This window comes from Ursus americanus, chromosome 25 (genome assembly GCF_024610735.1).
Source record: "Ursus americanus isolate L20-20 chromosome 25, mUrsAme1.1.p, whole genome shotgun sequence".
Taxonomy (NCBI): domain Eukaryota; kingdom Metazoa; phylum Chordata; class Mammalia; order Carnivora; family Ursidae; genus Ursus; species Ursus americanus.
Window position 1 is genome coordinate 8,830,675 of NC_142151.1, and position 16,061 is coordinate 8,846,735.

The following is a 16,061-nucleotide window of genomic DNA, read 5'->3' on the forward strand; positions in this document are numbered from 1 at the left end:
TTCATTTTTGTGGCAGCCCAAGACACTTATACAGAAAAGTACCACAAACAGGTTTCTACAATAGCACATCTCTTCCTGTTTTTACTTGAAAAAACGTCTTGCGTACCAGGCTGCCATAGCCTCGAATAATAGCTCCCTCCCATCCACCCCTCTGAGCAGCTCTGGGGCTGTTGGATCCCCAGAGCTTGGGTTGGGGTAGGGGCCCAGCCTCACCTCCCCCCAGCCTCACTGGCTTTAAGCAGCTGGTCTAGGCCCGCAGTGCCTCCTCCCCACCTCCCGGGGGAGGGGCGGCCCTGAGGCCCCAGGCGCACGATCTGTGGTGTCACAGGAGTCACTGGTAGAGCAGGTAGCGCTTCATGGCAGGGGGCAAGGGGAGAGCAGATACCTGGCCAAGCCGGGTATCCCCCAGGGCGTGGCGCACACGCAGGCGGCTCAGGTGCAGAAGGGAGTGTGGCTCCGCTGGGAGAGAGAAGGAGGGGAAGGTTAGGGGCGCAGCACTAGCCAGACCTCCACAAACTATACGGTCCTGCCCAAGTTCCCTTCCGCTTTCCTGCTCTGGTCTTGGTTGAGAGGCAGATCTAAAGCATCCCGAGTTCTGCACCTGCTCTTGGGGTGGGAGGCATCACAGATTTCACACATCCCCGGTCCCCTGGGGGTGAAGCGCTAGCTAAGGCCTGCCCCCTAAGCAACAGGCCAAGGAAGCCTGGACCGAGGTGGAGCTAGTCCGGGCTTTGATTCCATTGGGCCTTGGAGCTGGGGCTGATGAGGTGAAAGGAAGGATGGCCCTCCTCCACTCTAGAATAGCTCACCACGGGGGAGGGGAGGAGAAGTACCCATCCCTCCGCTGAAGACTGCAACTGCAGAGTGCAGCGAAGTTCCATCAGAGTTCCATCAGCCCCGAGCCCTAGCCCCAACCTTTCTAGAGGAGGCCCCACCCAAAGGCCCTGCCTCCTTCCCTGCTCTTGCTCCAGGTGCCCAGGGCCTCAAAGGCCCCTTACTAGGGTCCAAGGAAGGAAGTAGTACAGACAGGTCAGAGCCCACGGGATCTGGTCCACACCCTGGGTGCTTGGCACAGCCCGTCCTCTTCCTACACCAAGCCCAGTACTCATTTAACCCTATGCACCTCTTCCTCCGGGAGCTGATATCTGCTGTAAAGCCCTAATCCCTGGAGTGCCTCCCTCTGTTCTGAGGGCTCACCACTAAGTAGCAAGTGGCTTTCCGGAGCCTCACTTTCATCTCTACTGCTGCTGGGAAGATAAAGTAAAAGCTGTGAAGCCCTTTAGCCTTTCCCCGCACAGAACAGAAGCAGGAGGCAGGTCAGATGAAGCCCCAGTCCCTCTGCTCTTATAAGGTGTCGAGCGAGGTTCCACAGCCACCAGTAACAGAACACTCTCCCCACACCTGCCCCAGGGCTCACCTCTCCTTCCGCCCAGGTAGCTGATGCGGACCTGGCACTGGCCCCAGACAGCGCTTACTGCCGGATACAGGGTCCTGCCCTTCAGTCCGCGGAAGGCTGGCCCCAGGTAGGTTCCCCCAATTGCGTAGCCCAGAGTTCCCTCCTCCATGTCCAGAACCACCAGCAGCCTCTCCGGCACCTCCAGCTGCTCACCGTGAGGTCTGGCTGGGTACTGGGGGGCCCCGGGCCCCTTGCTCTGATGGTACAACTTCCCCCGCCCAATGTCCCAGCCCCAAGACTCGCTGTTGCTGCCCAGCAGCGCCGCATAGTGGTCAGCCTGCAGCGGGGCGAGGGCCGTGGCCACGCCCACCACGGCGTGGGTACCCCTCTGTTCCCGGGGCCAGCTGATCTCCCAGGCGTGCAGGCCCCTCGAGTAGCCCTTCTTACCCCGGGCCCCATCAGTGCTCTGGGCCACGGGCCGCCGTTCAAAGCATAACCCCCCTTCCTTGACCTCGATGTTCTCTGAGCAGTCCTTGGGGTTCCAGCCGTGGCGCTGTTGGGCTCCCAGATCAGGACGGGGAGCGGACAGCAGCTCCTCCAAGCCCTCGGGACAAGAGAGGTCAGGGTACAAGGTCTGTGGGGTGGGGGTGCTGCTGCTGCCCCCTGCCAGGGCCGTCTGGCCCATGGAGGTGAGGAGCTGAAGGAATCCCCGAGTCTTGCTGGGGTGGCTCTCTTCTGAAAGTTGATCTCCCGCTCAGGACTGACCTAGAGAGAAGTTGGGAGAAAAGAGGGTTTCAAGTGCGGGATCCTGGCGGGGGCTCCTCAACCAGGCGCCCCATCCTTTCACGCATGTTTGCCCACCACTCCCCTCCCCTCCCTCTTGGCTCCCCCAAAGCTCTTAGGCCCATCACCTTGCCCTCGCCCATCTGTCCTGGTCTCCCGAGACTCTCGCGAGTTCGCCCCCTTTGGACCTCTCCATGGCCGGCCCCTTTCCCCAACCCGCGCCCCGTCACCGCCCCCGAACCTCGCTTGGCTTCCCAGGCCCGGAGGTCACCGGCCCTCAGGAGGAACTCAGCGGTAGGTAGCAGAGCCGCGCTGGGCGCAGACTGCCGGCAGCTTCCGCCTCCAGCACCTCCCCCGGCCTCGCCCCGCCCCCAGTCCCCGCCCCCAGGGGGCCCGCCGGGGCGGTTAACCCTCTCGTCGCCGCCCTAGGTCGCGCCCCTCGCCGTGGCCACGCCCCCACGGGGGCTCCTCGCGGGCGGTTAACATCTCCGTCGGATCTCTGCCTTGGAGGCACGCCCCGCCCCGAGGACCCGCCCTCCTAGAGCCCATTTCCGGACGGTTAACCTGTGGTCTCCACCCCGAGGTCCCACCCCCGCGTGGAAGCCCTGCCGGCTGGTTAACCCTTCTTGGCGGCCACGGAACCTGCACCAGGCTGCCGAGGCTCAGAATGAACTCTTTGATAGTGTCATCGCTTTGGGATCCCAGGAAGTGGTTTCTCCATCGTCAAGACCTTTGAGCTGCTTGGGCAACCAACTCCTGAGCTCCTAGAGTAGAAGGGCATGGGGTCAAGGAGGGGCTTTCGCTGTGCTGAAATCTATTTCTATGTCCCTCTGATTCTGGGTCGCTGTTTCTGGACTGGTCTCTTTCTGCCCCACTTGTGAGTGGGTCTGTTCTATGCCTCAGGTTCTGACTCTGTTTTCGGAGATAGGTGTCCTAAGGCTCCATGCTATTCTAGTCTTCATCTTGGATGTCAGTCCATTCCTGAGCTGTTGGTCTCATATGGTGGCATTCAGAGGTTAAGACTTTGGTTGTGAGTGAAGCTATGTCACTAATTAGCTCTATGACCTTGGGGGTGGGTTCGCCAAACTTCTCTAAACCTGTTTCCTCTCTCTTTTTTAAGAGTTATTTATTTAGGGTGAGGGAGAGAATCTCAAGTGGACTCCCTGCTGAGCGCGCGCACACACCTGCACTGGGGGCTCCATTCTAGGACTCTGAGATGATGACCTGAACCAAAAGCAAGAGTCAGACACTCAACCCACTGAGCAATCTAGGCGCCCGAAACCCGTTTTCTCTTATGTAAATGGGAATGATGATAGTACTTACCTCATAGGATTGTTGTGGAGTTGAAATAATCTAGGTAAAGCACTTAGTGCAGAGTCTGGTACCTAATATACAATCACTAAGCATAACTATTATTGTTAACATTTACTAAATGTCCACTCTATAGAAAGGCAATGTAATATAGTGACGAAGGATGCCAAATATGGAGCCAGGCTAACTGGGTGTGAATACCTGAAGGCCAGCATGCATGCGACCTCGAGCAAATTACTTAACTTCCCCAATGCCTGTTTCTTCCTCTGTAAAATGGAGATACTGTTGTTATCTACTGCACAGGCTATGGTGAGGGTTCGGTGAGGTTATATACATGTGAACTCAAAGCAGTTTTGGGTTCAAATTTAATCATTTGTTCTAACCACCAAAGATACAACAGTGAATCCCCAAGGAGGTTAGGAGGACATTTATAAAACAGTTTACAGGTAGTAGATGAAATTATGGAGAGATAAAGAAAGTCTTATGGGAGCCAAAAGGATGGGACTCCTAACCAGGGATCAAGCAGCTAGGCAGGTGTCCTGGGGGAGGTAACACTGGGCTGAATCTTAAGGAATGACTAGGAATTGGCCTTCGAGGTAGTTCTGCAGGATGGGGGTTGGGTTAGGGTGCTACATGAAGAAGACATTCCAGATGGAGGGGTCAGCATGAAAAACGCCAGAAGCAGGAGATGGGTTTGGGAAAGTTTGAGGACTTCAGGGTTCCTGCAGCTAGAAAGGAAGCATGAGAGGCAAGCCTGGAGAAATCAGTGCCAGATGACAGTGGCCTTGTCGGCCAAGTTAAGGAATGCAAATGTTTTCCTGCAGACAGGCCAGTAATGGGAAGACATATACGAAGGAAACATGGTTAGATACTCATTTTTCAAAACCACACTGGGGGGACACCTGGGTGGCTCAGCTGAGTAAGCATCTGCCTTCAGCTCAGGTCATGATCCCAGGGTCCCAGAATCGAGTCCCATGTCAGGTTTCTTGCTCAGCGGGAATCCTGCTTCTCCCTCTGCCTGCCACTCCCCCCTGCTGGTGCGCTCTCTCTCTCTCTGACAAATAAACAACAAATTTTTTTAAAAGTCACCATTATAAAAAAAAAAAAAAGAAAAAGAAAGGAAAGGAGCAAGGAAGGAAGCAAGGAAGGAAGGAAAAGAAAAACCACACTGGGGTACCTGGCTGGCTCAGTCGGTAGAGCATGCAACACTCAATCTGGGGGTCATGAGTTCGAGCTCCATGTTGGGTGCAGAGATTACTTAAAAACAAACAAACAAACAAACAAAAAATGAAAAACCATCCTGGCACAGCAACATAAAGGAGGTTTCAAGGGAAATAAGACTAGAAGTAAAGAGACTGGTTACAGCAGCCCAGGTGACAAGTGTCAAGAGCCTCAAATAAGGCAGTAGAAAGAAGAAAAGAATTCAAGAAACACTTAAGAAACTGCAAGATACGGTGGCTGATTAGTTGCTGAGGCAAGAGAAAAGGAGGGTTAGCCTGGAAGATTGTTGGAAGGTGGTAATGATGATGGAGATGACAGAAAGACAAGCCATTGGAACAGGGCAGGGGATCGGGGGAGGGATGATGAGTTCACTTTAGGACATGTTTTTGAGGTGCCTGAGCAACAACCAGATGGAACCATCCAGAACACACATGAAAATTGCAGCTCTGGAGGGGTAGTAAGAGGCCTGGGCTGGAGATATAAATTTGGGAGGTGTGACACTCTTTAGTCAGAAGCTGAACTATGAGACTCAGAGAGGGGCCCCAGAGAGAGTGTGTAGAAAGAGAAGAGGGTTAAGGAGGACACAGTGAGTAGAAAATTCAAGTTTGACTACTTAATGAGATTTTTTTGGTTATTGGCAACTTTGGTGGGAGAGCACGTGTGGGTTGAGAGTCTAGGCTGAAGGGGCTGAATTGTCAGTTTCTGTATTTCAGACGTTACGTGACAAGCATTGCATTTTGGGAGGATAGAGATTTGGGAGAGAGAAGGTGACAACCATGTCTCGTAGTCAAAATTACCCTTGAAAATCCCTTACTGACACTATCTATTAGACACAGCATATGTTAATTTTTTGTGTCAATTATAATATGCGGCAGTATCATACAACATGTGAATAAAATTTCATAATTTTAATTGAAGACAAAGAAGAAAACACAACAAAAAGAAAAATGTGAACCTTAAAACCTGTCATCCACCCAACCCGGATATTCTTGCCAGTGTGACAAAAAAATGACAGCATGACTGTGGATAGTGCCCTATGATGAATATTAGTGCAGGAGCTGTATGGTAACCGAGTGGATGCACGCTTAGGGGACAAACAGCAAGCCTCAGCCACGGCCAACTCTAGTTCAAGGTTGAGAAGTGCACCTGCCCAGCCTCTTGGTGGTTTAAAACGTGGTATTCACCAATTGTTACCACTGAATCTTGAGCTGCTCAAACGTTTGTTGATACTTGCTCAACTGTTACATAATGCTACAAGTAGTTTTATCTTATTACTTTTTATTTGAGATGTAGCCACTATAAAGTAAATTCATCTTAAATTGTTCAATGAATTTTTACACACGCTGTGTGATCTCACCAAAAAGATTCAGAACGTTTTTAGCATCCCAGAGGCTCCTCCTTGCCCTTTCCCTGACACTACATCCTTAAAGGGAACTCCTATTTGACCTCTGTCAGTAAAGATTAGCTTTGCCTGTTCAATCTCATAGAATACCATAGAGCGTATATTCTTTTGTGACTGACTTATTTTTCTCAGCATTAGGACCGTGAGTCATCTATCTTGTTGCATGAAATGGTAGCTCATTATTTTCATCGTTTTACGTTATTCCGTTTGTATGGATGTACCACAATTTATTCTACTGTTGATGGCCGTTTGAGTCGTTTTCCGTTGCTAGCTGTTATAATGTTACTATGTACATACAGTGTTATACAAGTCTTTAAGCGGACCTAGGCTCGCAGTTTTGTTGGGTGCATACTTACATGCAGAACTGCTGAGTTCTAAGAATACAGTGTTAACTACATTTAATTTTCTGGTTTCTCTCCACAGAGAGATTTTATTCAGAAATTAAGTCACTCAGGGGTGCCTGGGTGGCTCAGTCGGTTAAGCATCCAACTCTTTATTTCAGCTCAGGTCTTGATCTCAGGGTTGTGAGTTCAAGCCCCAGCTCCATGCTGGGTGTGGAGCCTACTTTAAAAAAACAAACAAACAAAAAAAGGAATTAAATCAGGTATTTCAGCATTTTTGCAGAAATTTTAACATATTTATGAGGATGTGATCTGGTCTTCCCTTCCTGTTTCTCATATCTTTGTCTTCTGGGATGATTTTATCAGTTCCTCATCCTTTTTTTTTTTTTTTTTTTTAAGATTTTATTTATTTATTTGACAGAGATAGAGACAGCCAGCGAGAGAGGGAACACAAGCAGGGGGAGTGGGAGAGGAAGAAGCAGGCTCATAGAGGAGGAGCCTGATGTGGGGCTCAATGCCAGATCGCCGGGATCACGCCCTGAGCCGAAGGCAGACGCTTAACCGTTGTGCCACCCAGGCGCCCCCAGTTCCTCATCCTTTTTATTCGTGTTTCTCTGTGGTTCTCAAGAAGTTCTTCAATTTCTTCCACAAAGACAACAAGATCCACTTGCTAGGCCACTTGAACAATCTGTTTCACTTCTTTGCTGATGGAAAACCCTTAAAATCCTAAACACATTCTTCTCAACACGCATGGACTGTTTTAAGCTTGATTGTTGCCATGACTGTTTACTATAAGTGATGTAACTGGCAACACTGAATAATGCCCAACTCTTCCAACTCAATGCCACATTTAGATTAGGGTCAGCACTCAGGGCTGTGGGAGTCAGGGAGGGCTCTCACTCAGCCTCATGTATGTGGCTTTGAAACAGCAAATTCAGCTTAGGTCGGCAAGGTGAAGGACAGGGGTGATGCTGGGGAGAGTAGCCTTTGATGTCTTTAGGAGCTCATTCCTACAGAGTGTGGTACCTCAGATGGTACTGTGGTCTGTGATCCACACTAAAGTCAAGGCCTTTCTCTATGAGGTCCTACCTGACTTCTAGAATGTAGAACTGTAAATCCCAGTTGTGGAAAGTGCTGTAGTCACCCGGCACTTTACATTTAATTGCTGCAGTAAAAGCAGATTTTTTTATTTTGTTTTTTAGGGCACTGGCATTTGTATCCCTATAGAACATGTCTGGCTTTATAAAAGACAGGGCTACACTACCACCATGAAAGAGGGAGAGAGAAGTGAGCACAAGGTCATTAATTGTTTGCAATCCAGGGCCTTATGTTTCTAGTTTGGAAACATCAAAGCAGTTGGGCATTTTCCCCCCAGAAGATACCAGCCTCATCATATTCTAGATGATAGCCATTTGGCCAATAATTGTTTTTAGTAGCTCTGGGTGGGTTCTGGGAGAACTCCCTGTTCTCCACAGATACAGCCCCACCAATGGTTTGCACATTTTAAAAGCTGAAGTGTTTGTTACGCCATCCTTGGCTGGTTTTGAAATCCTTCCATCCGAAACTGTCTTCTCTGGCAGAAGGCTTGAACTCTGACTTGAGACCAAGAGTTTTTCTTTTGCCTTTTTTTTTTTTTTTTTGCCAAGTACTGCCATTGTTAGGGTCACATACCTGGTTCCTCTCTTTCAGGAAGAAGTTTAGAGCTCTTTCAGTCTTCATTGAAGGCTTATCACAGGTACTTTGCTGTCACTGTAGCAGTTATGGGAGAAACTGACGCCCCGGCTTCCCCAGTTTTTTGAAAAGTGACTGCCCATGTGGATTTCTTGAGGTCCTATTTATTTGCCCACGTTGGAGGGGGACATACATACCACCCCTTGGTAAAATGGGTGGATTACCTTCACATGGGTCGTGTTACAAAAGAGGCATCTGAAAACTCTAGAACCTAGTTTTTTAAAAACACAATACTAGAATCTCGATCAGCTTCGTAAAATACAAGGCACTGAGAGGCCCAGAACTGGAGCCGAAAAGAACATAGCCTAGTCTCCCATCTGACACGCACGGAACGGTGGCTGGCAACCTTCTGCCTCATTTAACAAGTTCACGTTAAGTGCGTCTACGAAGAAACTCCCCCTGTATCTCATTAAGGCCTCCCGACCAAGATATCCCAATTTTTACAGATTCGTAAACCGCGGCTTGGGAAGGTTAAACGGCCCGCCCAAGACTACAGAGCTGGTAAACGGCAGCATCAGGACTTAAAAACGGGAACCCACTCGCAAAACACAAGGGCGGCGACGAAATGGCGACCGCAGACAATCTGTCAGCCTGGGCGACACGCCCCGCCCCTCGCTGCCGCCCCGGGCGCTCGTTTCGTAACCGCGGCAGAGCCCGCGGCGGGCGGGGACGCCGACTGCCGGCCCCGCTAACGTCACGTGGACGGTCACGTGAGCGCGCGGGCGGGGGGCCCGGGCCGCCGGAGCGAGGGCTCGTGCGCCCCCCAGCGGCCGCACCCGTGGCCGGGGGCTGCTCGGAGCCGGTCCCACCCGCCGGCCACCTTGGAAGCACGAGCCCTCAAGCTAGGGCCCACCCCTGCCCTGCAGCTCCTGCCCCCGCCTATCGCCTTCCGGCGCGTCTGGAACATTCTGCGCCGGAACAAAGGCCCCAGGGTGGACGCGAAGGCCCGAAGCTGAAAGTCGGTGCTTGGAGGCGAGGGCCTCTTAACCGGGCTGCGGAGGGGCGGTTCTGGTCCAGGGTTCCAGAGGGGAATGGAAGGGACGAGTGCTTCTGCCAGTTTCTGAATCGAGGCTTACAGCTCTAGTTTCATTACATATAAAGGGTCCCCTTCGTCCGTCCCTCAAAAAGTTATCCTGGCTTCCCTGTCTTCCTTCCACTACCAGGGTAGTGGTCTAGGGACCCTCTACCGGAATCTTTTTGTTCACCTTGGAGGAGGGAGGCCGGAAGTAGGAGACACCCAGGTTATGTTAGAAACCCGTGTAAAGGCGCACACACAACTATTATAACCCCAACCCCTTCAGCTCCGCAACCCTTAGATTAGTCATCAAATGTCTTGCTTGCCAAATCTAATACGCTTTTGTTTATCCTTGCTAATTATAAATCCAATGACTCGAGGTTTTCCGGTTTTTCTGCCCACCTTTATATCCTTCAGGGCTTACACTTCTGGTGAATTCTAATGGGGTATCACCCTGGCTTGTCCTTGGCTCCTTCCTTCTCAGTGATTCACAAAGTGAAGTGAGGAGGGAGGTATGTTTTATCTATATGGGCGAATCCAAACCGAGGGGAGAGTGTCCCTGATTACTTTTTAAAAGCGCATTTAATGTTCATTCAGCCAGTGTTTGTTAAGCACCTTTGTTAGCAGGATGGCATGCGCTGTGCCAGGCGACAGCATGCAGTGTAAGATTCAAGGTCTGTTGGAGCTAGAAGAAGCCAAGATAGAAGTCCTTGACATCTAGAAGGCAGCAAACCTAAGGACCCATAAATTCTTACATAAAGACAAATTGTGTTTACTGGTATCAGAGAAAGGCAGGGAACTGTAAGAGGGAATCCTAATTTAGATTCCAGGCGAAGAAAGGCCGTTCTGAGGAAGTCATGTTTAACTGAGGCTGAGATGATGAGCAGGACTTCCACACAGAAGAGTGAGATCCCCTGGGGGCGCCTGCGTGGCGCCGACTTTGGGTGTCTGCCTTCGGCTCAGGGCGTGATCCCAGCGTTCTGGGATCAAGCCCCACATCAGGCTCCTCCTCTATGAGCCTGCTTCTTCCTCTCCCACTCCCCCTGCTCGTGTTCCCTCTCTCACTGGCTGTGTCTCTCTCTCTGCCAAATAAATAAAATCTTAAAAAACAAACAAACAAACAAACAAACAAACAAACAAAAACAGTGAGATCCCCTGAAGAAGGAAGGGGCTTCATGGTGGGAAGACTTGAAAAGAGGGCTATTTGGTCCAAGTGTGGCTCGGGTCCAATAGTGAAGGTCAGAGAGGTGTCATAGGACATGAAGAGAAGTAGATGGATATCACTTCTCACTGGGAGGCCAGTGGGGGAATGTGTCATTGAGGGAGGAAAAAAAAAATGACAAGGATGACCCCTAAGTTTCTGGTTTGAACATCTGAATGGTGATATAGGGAGCACTGAAGAAAAGCAGAGTTAGGGGAAAAGATATAGGACTTGTTTTTGGATATGTTAAGTTTGAGATGTGTGAGTCACATAAATGGAGTAGTAGGAGGTTATCTAGATAAGCCTGGCACTGAGAGAAGAATTCTTCGTTGAAAATAGAAATTGGGAATTCAGTGGACTACGTACGCAATGGTATGCTGAAGTACAGCTTGTGCGAGCTGATAATTTCTCACGAATTCTGTAAGCCAGTTGTTAAAGGCAGCCGTTATTTTTTTTTAAATTGCATAGACATAGTTTAAATACATTTTATTTTATTTTTTTTTTAAGATTTTATTTTTTAGGGGCGCCTGGGTGGTGCAGTCGTTAAGCGTCTGCCTTTGGCTCAGGGCGTGATCCCGGTGTTCTGGGATCGAGCCCCACATCAGGTTCCTCCGCTAGGAGCCTGCTTCTTCCTCTCCGACTCCCCCTGCTGTGTTCCCTCTCTCGCTGGCTGTCTCTCTCTGCCAAATAAATAAATACAATCTTAAAAAAAAAAAGATTTTATTTTTTAAGTGATCTCCACACCCAACATAGGGCTCGAATCCACAGCCCCAAGGTCAAGAGTTCCCCCACTCTACCGACTGAGCCCGCCAGGCACCCCTAAATAAATTATAATTTTTTAAAAATAAAAAATACAAGTCATCACTTTCTAATTATTTTTACTACATTTTTATATTAGCTTGCTGAGGACTGGGATAACAAAACACTGGGTAATTTAACAACAGAAATTAATTTTCTCACAGATCCGGAGGCAGGAAGTCCAAGAGCAAGGTGGCAGTAGGTTTGGTTTCTTCTGAGGCCTTTCTTACAGATGACTGACTTCTCATTGTGTCCTCACACAGTCTTTTTCTCTGTGCACTGCACTCCTGTGTCCAAATTGCCTCTTCCCAAACTGACACCAGTCAGACTGGATTTGGACCCACCCTAATGGCCTCCTTTTTAACTTAATCATCACTTTAAAGGGCCTAGTTCCAAATACAGTCACATTCTGAGGTACTGGGAGTTAAAGCTTCAAAATGTGGATGGGGGGGCAAATTCAGCCCCTAACAATTTTACTATTATCTATGCTCTTGAAGTTACTTACCTCTGACATCAGCCACGGTGAAGTATTGACACCAGAGAAATCAGCAAATGCTAAAAATGAGGGCTTACTGTTCTCCCTGGAGCGCCTGTTGTTAAACATTTAGTAACACATCACAACTGCAGGGGTTACTTAGTGTCTAGCGTATAATTGGAATCTGAAAAATGGGAAACATATGGATACATATATGTATATGTGTGTGTACGTGTGTGTATATGTGTATATATATATATATATATATATGGTGTATGATAAACTACATATAGCCCATATATATAATATATATTCTATATTTTCTATTTTAAGAACTTATCATCTAAAGTTTATTGAATTCCTCCACTTCTCTCAATTCAATAGACAAGCTGTCTATTGTATTATTAGAACTAATAAGTTAGCAGGATATGTGACATATAGAGAAAAATCAATAGTTATGACACTGTGGTACTAGAGCAGAAATAGTGATATATCATATCATATCATATCAATATATGTATCGTATCATATATAAATATTAATGGAAAATATATATAGTTCAGAAACTATATATAGTATATATCTATAGAACATATATATCATATATAACATAGATATATATAGAGAAAGATGGGATTAATCAACAGATGATGCTGAGAAAATTGGCGCCCTTTTGGCAAAATGTTAGATCTCTATGTCACACTCTACACAAAAGTTATTACGGATGGATTAAAGACTTCAAAAAATGTAAATGCTGCCCTGCTGAGCAGGGAGCCTGTTTCTCCCTCTCCTCAACCCTGCTCTTGCTCTCTCTCACTATCTCTCTCTCTCTCAAATAATAAATAAAAATCTTAAAAAACTGTAAATACCAGAAGAATATACAAGAATATTTTCATAACCTTGGGGATGAGAAAGGGTTTCCTAAACCAGACACACAATTCAGAGCCTTATTGAAGAGGTGGACAGTAAAGATTACATACGAATATCAAATTTCTGTAAGGCGGGGAGCCTGGGTAGCACAGTCGTTAAGCGTCTGCCTTCGGCTCAGGCCGTGATCCCGGCGTTCCGGGATCGAGCCCCACATCGGGCTCCTCCGCTGGGAGCCTGCTTCTTCCTCTCCCACTCCCCTGCTGTGTTCCCTCTCTCGCTGGCCATCTCTCTGTCACATAAATAAATAAAATCTTTAAAAAAAAATTTCTGTAAGGCGACACTATAAACCAAGTATAAGGACAATTAGGAAAAGATTTTCAGCATGTAAAAACAGACAAAACATTAACGTATATGTGTAAGGTTTTAAAATATGACCACGAATTCTTTGATACTTCTCCATCCAAAAGGTGAAACCTAATTCCCCTCCATTTGAGTGTGGGCCAGATTTAACAACTAGCTCCTAAAGAATAGAATAAAGTGGGGGCACCTGGGTGGCGCAGTCGTTAAGCGTCTGCCTTCGGCTCAGGGCATGATCCCGGCGTTCTGGGATCGAGCCCCACATCAGGCTCCTCCGCTATGAGCCTGCTTCTTCCTCTCCCACTCCCCCTGCTTGTGTTCCCTCTCTTGCTGGCTGTCTCTCTCTCTCTGTGTCAAATAAATAAATAAATCTTTAAAAAAAAAGAATAGAATAAAATGGAAGTGATGGCATGTGACTTTGGAGACTAAGTCATAAAACGCACAGTGGTTTCCATCTTGGTCTCTTTCTCTCTTGGTTCACTTGCTCTGAGAGAAGTCAGCTGCCGTATTGTGAAGACACTCAGGTGGCCCTATAGAAAAGCCCATATGGCGAGGAACTATCTTGCCAACAGTCATATCAGTGAGCCTTCTTGGAGGCAAATCTTCCAGCCTCAGTCAAGCCTTCAGATAACTGTAGCCATGGCCAACAGCTGGATGCAACCCAAATAAGCCACTCTTGGAGTCCTGATCCACAGAAACTGAGATAATGAATGTCATTTTAAACTACCAAGTTTTGGGATAATTGGTTATAATCAGGTAAGAATTGCATTTGGTTACCACATAGGTCCCCCAAACCCAGTGGCTTATTTTCTCTTTTATAAAATTAAGTGTAGAGAGGCAGTTCAGGGTTGGTATAACAGCTTCATGATATTTTATGCTTCATTTGTCCTGGCATCTTAGCATGTGGCTTATATTCTTGGGGTCATCTCATGGTCCCATGCAGTTGCTAGAACTGCAGCCATCACTTCCTGTTTTAGACGGTAAGTAAGAGGAAGGGAAGGAGGAAAAAAGGGACTTTCTAGAAGTTTCACCCAATGACTTCACTGATATGTCATTGACCTATCAGCAATGGAGGTTGAGAGATTTTTTTAACCGGGCACAATGCTGCACCCAGGAATATAAAAGTTCTGTTTGTTAGCTCAACAATGAGAAGACTGAAAAACGCAGTTAAAAAATAAACAGTCTGAATACACGGTTCTCCAATAAGATCTACAAATGGCTAATAAATACATTAAAAAATGCTCAACATCTTTAGCCATCAGAGAAATGAAAATCAAACCACAACAAAATACCACATCACATTCGCTAGGATGGCTGTAATCGAGAACACAGATAATAACAACTGTTGGTCAGGATGTGGTGAAATTAGAACTCTCAGACACTGCTGGTGGAAATGTTAAATGGTGCAGCCACTTTGGAAAACAGTGTGGCAGCTCCTTAAAACGTTAAATATAAAGTTACCATGTGATATAGCAATTCCACTCCTTACAGTTTCACTTGTAAAGAAAAAGTTGCCAATTAACTAAATTGAAATGTCCGAGGTCAGGTTGTATTTGTAATAGATTTTTCACTTTTTTAAAAAGATTTTTTTATTTGTTAAGTAATCTCTACACCCAACATGGAGCTTGAATTCATAACCCCAAGATCAAGAGTCACGTGTTCTACCGCCTGAGCCTGCCAGGCGCCCCAGTAATAGATTTTTCAAATGAAAAGCGTTTCCTTCTGAGGATTTGCATATAATATTTAATTAGGCTCTTAGCAAAATGCTTAGTACATAGCAAGTGCTCAATATATATACTTGACTAAATGAATGAATATGTTGATACTGTAAATATTTTAGAATGAAATCTCCACGTGGCAAAAGATCATGTCCTCCTTTGGAATCCTTTCATTAGAGCACAGAATTCAATATTTTGACACTAAAAGTATTATTTTTGTATTGCTATTAATTGGGTATGTAAGCAAGAGAAATGAAAACATATGGCCACACGAAAATTTGTACACGAATGTTCATAGCAGCATTACTCATAATAACTCAAAAATGGAAACAATCCAAATACCCATCAACTAATGAATAAAAAAATAAAAGGCGGCCTAAACCATACAATGGAACATTGCTCAGCAATCAAAAGGGACGAGGTACTGATAGATGCTACAATATGGATGAACCTGGAAATTATGACCCTAAGGTAAAAGAAGCTAGTCACAAAGGACCGCATGTTCTAGAATTTCATTTATATAAAGTGTGCAAAATAGGCAAGTCTATAGAGACAGAACGTAAATTAGTGGTTGCCAGGGGCAGAAGTTAGTAAAATCTTTTAAAAAAATAAAATAATAAAATAAAATAAAATAAAATAAAATAAAATAAAATAAAATAAAATAACACTGTTCAAAAACAGTTCTCTTAGTAAGGAAGAAGGGTAGACTGAATATCAATCCCCCTGCATGTGTTCTCCCTCTGTGAAATAAATGGGTAAAATCTTAAAAAATGATAAATAAATAAATATAAAAATCCATATCTTTTTAAAATGTATTTTATTTTATTTATTTGATGGGGTGGAGGAGAGAGCACAAGCAGGGGGAGCAGGAGAGGGAGAAGCAGGCTCCCCACTGAGCAGGGAGCCCAACATGGGGCTTGATCCCAGGACCCTGGGATCATGACCTGAGCCAAAGGTAGATGCTTAATCGACTGAGCCACCCAAGGCACACAAAAATCTATATCTTTATTCATAAATGAGAGTGATGCTGAGAGATTTCATGGACTTGTATGTTTCTCTATCTACACTTCTCTATTGCATTTTAAGTTTAATTAAATATTACTTTTATAATTCCAGGAGATTCTATCTAGAGCATTCTAGAGGGAAGGATGTCATCAGAGAGGACATGGAGCATCTAGCTGTCATTACACAGCAGAGATTCAGTCCCTGTCAATGAAACACAAATTAAAACCTCTAGGGGTTCCTCCCAGTTTTTAGGATAAAGTCCAGACTCCTTAGTGTGATCAGCTCTGTTTGCACCTCCTACCTCATCCCCCTAAGCCTACTGTTCCAGCCAGCAGAACTACCTACTTTCTTTTTTTTTTTTTTAACATTTTATTTATTTATTTATTTATTTATTTATTTATTTATTTGAGAAAGAGACAGCAGGGGGAGGAGCAGAG

At 46.4% G+C, this 16,061-nt stretch overlaps 1 protein-coding gene across 1 annotated transcript; it reads right to left on the reverse strand.

Annotated features, from left to right (window-relative positions):
• Window positions 1-63: 63 nt before the first annotated feature.
• SPSB2 (splA/ryanodine receptor domain and SOCS box containing 2) lies at window positions 64-2,520 on the reverse strand. Its single transcript, XM_045781288.2, has 3 exons — window positions 2,421-2,520; window positions 1,418-2,161; window positions 64-459 (listed from the first exon to the last, which is right to left on the reverse strand). Exons 2-3 carry the CDS (start codon window positions 2,079-2,081, stop codon window positions 332-334), a joined length of 792 nt encoding a protein of 263 aa, XP_045637244.1. The 5' UTR covers window positions 2,082-2,161; window positions 2,421-2,520; the 3' UTR covers window positions 64-331.
• Between the last annotated feature and the right edge of the window lie 13,541 nt (window positions 2,521-16,061).

Excerpts from the sequence above, each read along its gene's own strand:
- SPSB2 (XM_045781288.2), bottom strand. The coding sequence starts at position 2,081 with ATGGGCCAGACGGCCCTGGCAGGGGGCAGCAGCAGCACCCCCACCCCA. Across the intron at positions 460-1,417 it reads CTACCTGGGCGGAAGGAGAG|CGGAGCCACACTCCCTTCTG; the intron begins GTGAGCCCTGGG and ends TCTCTCTCCCAG.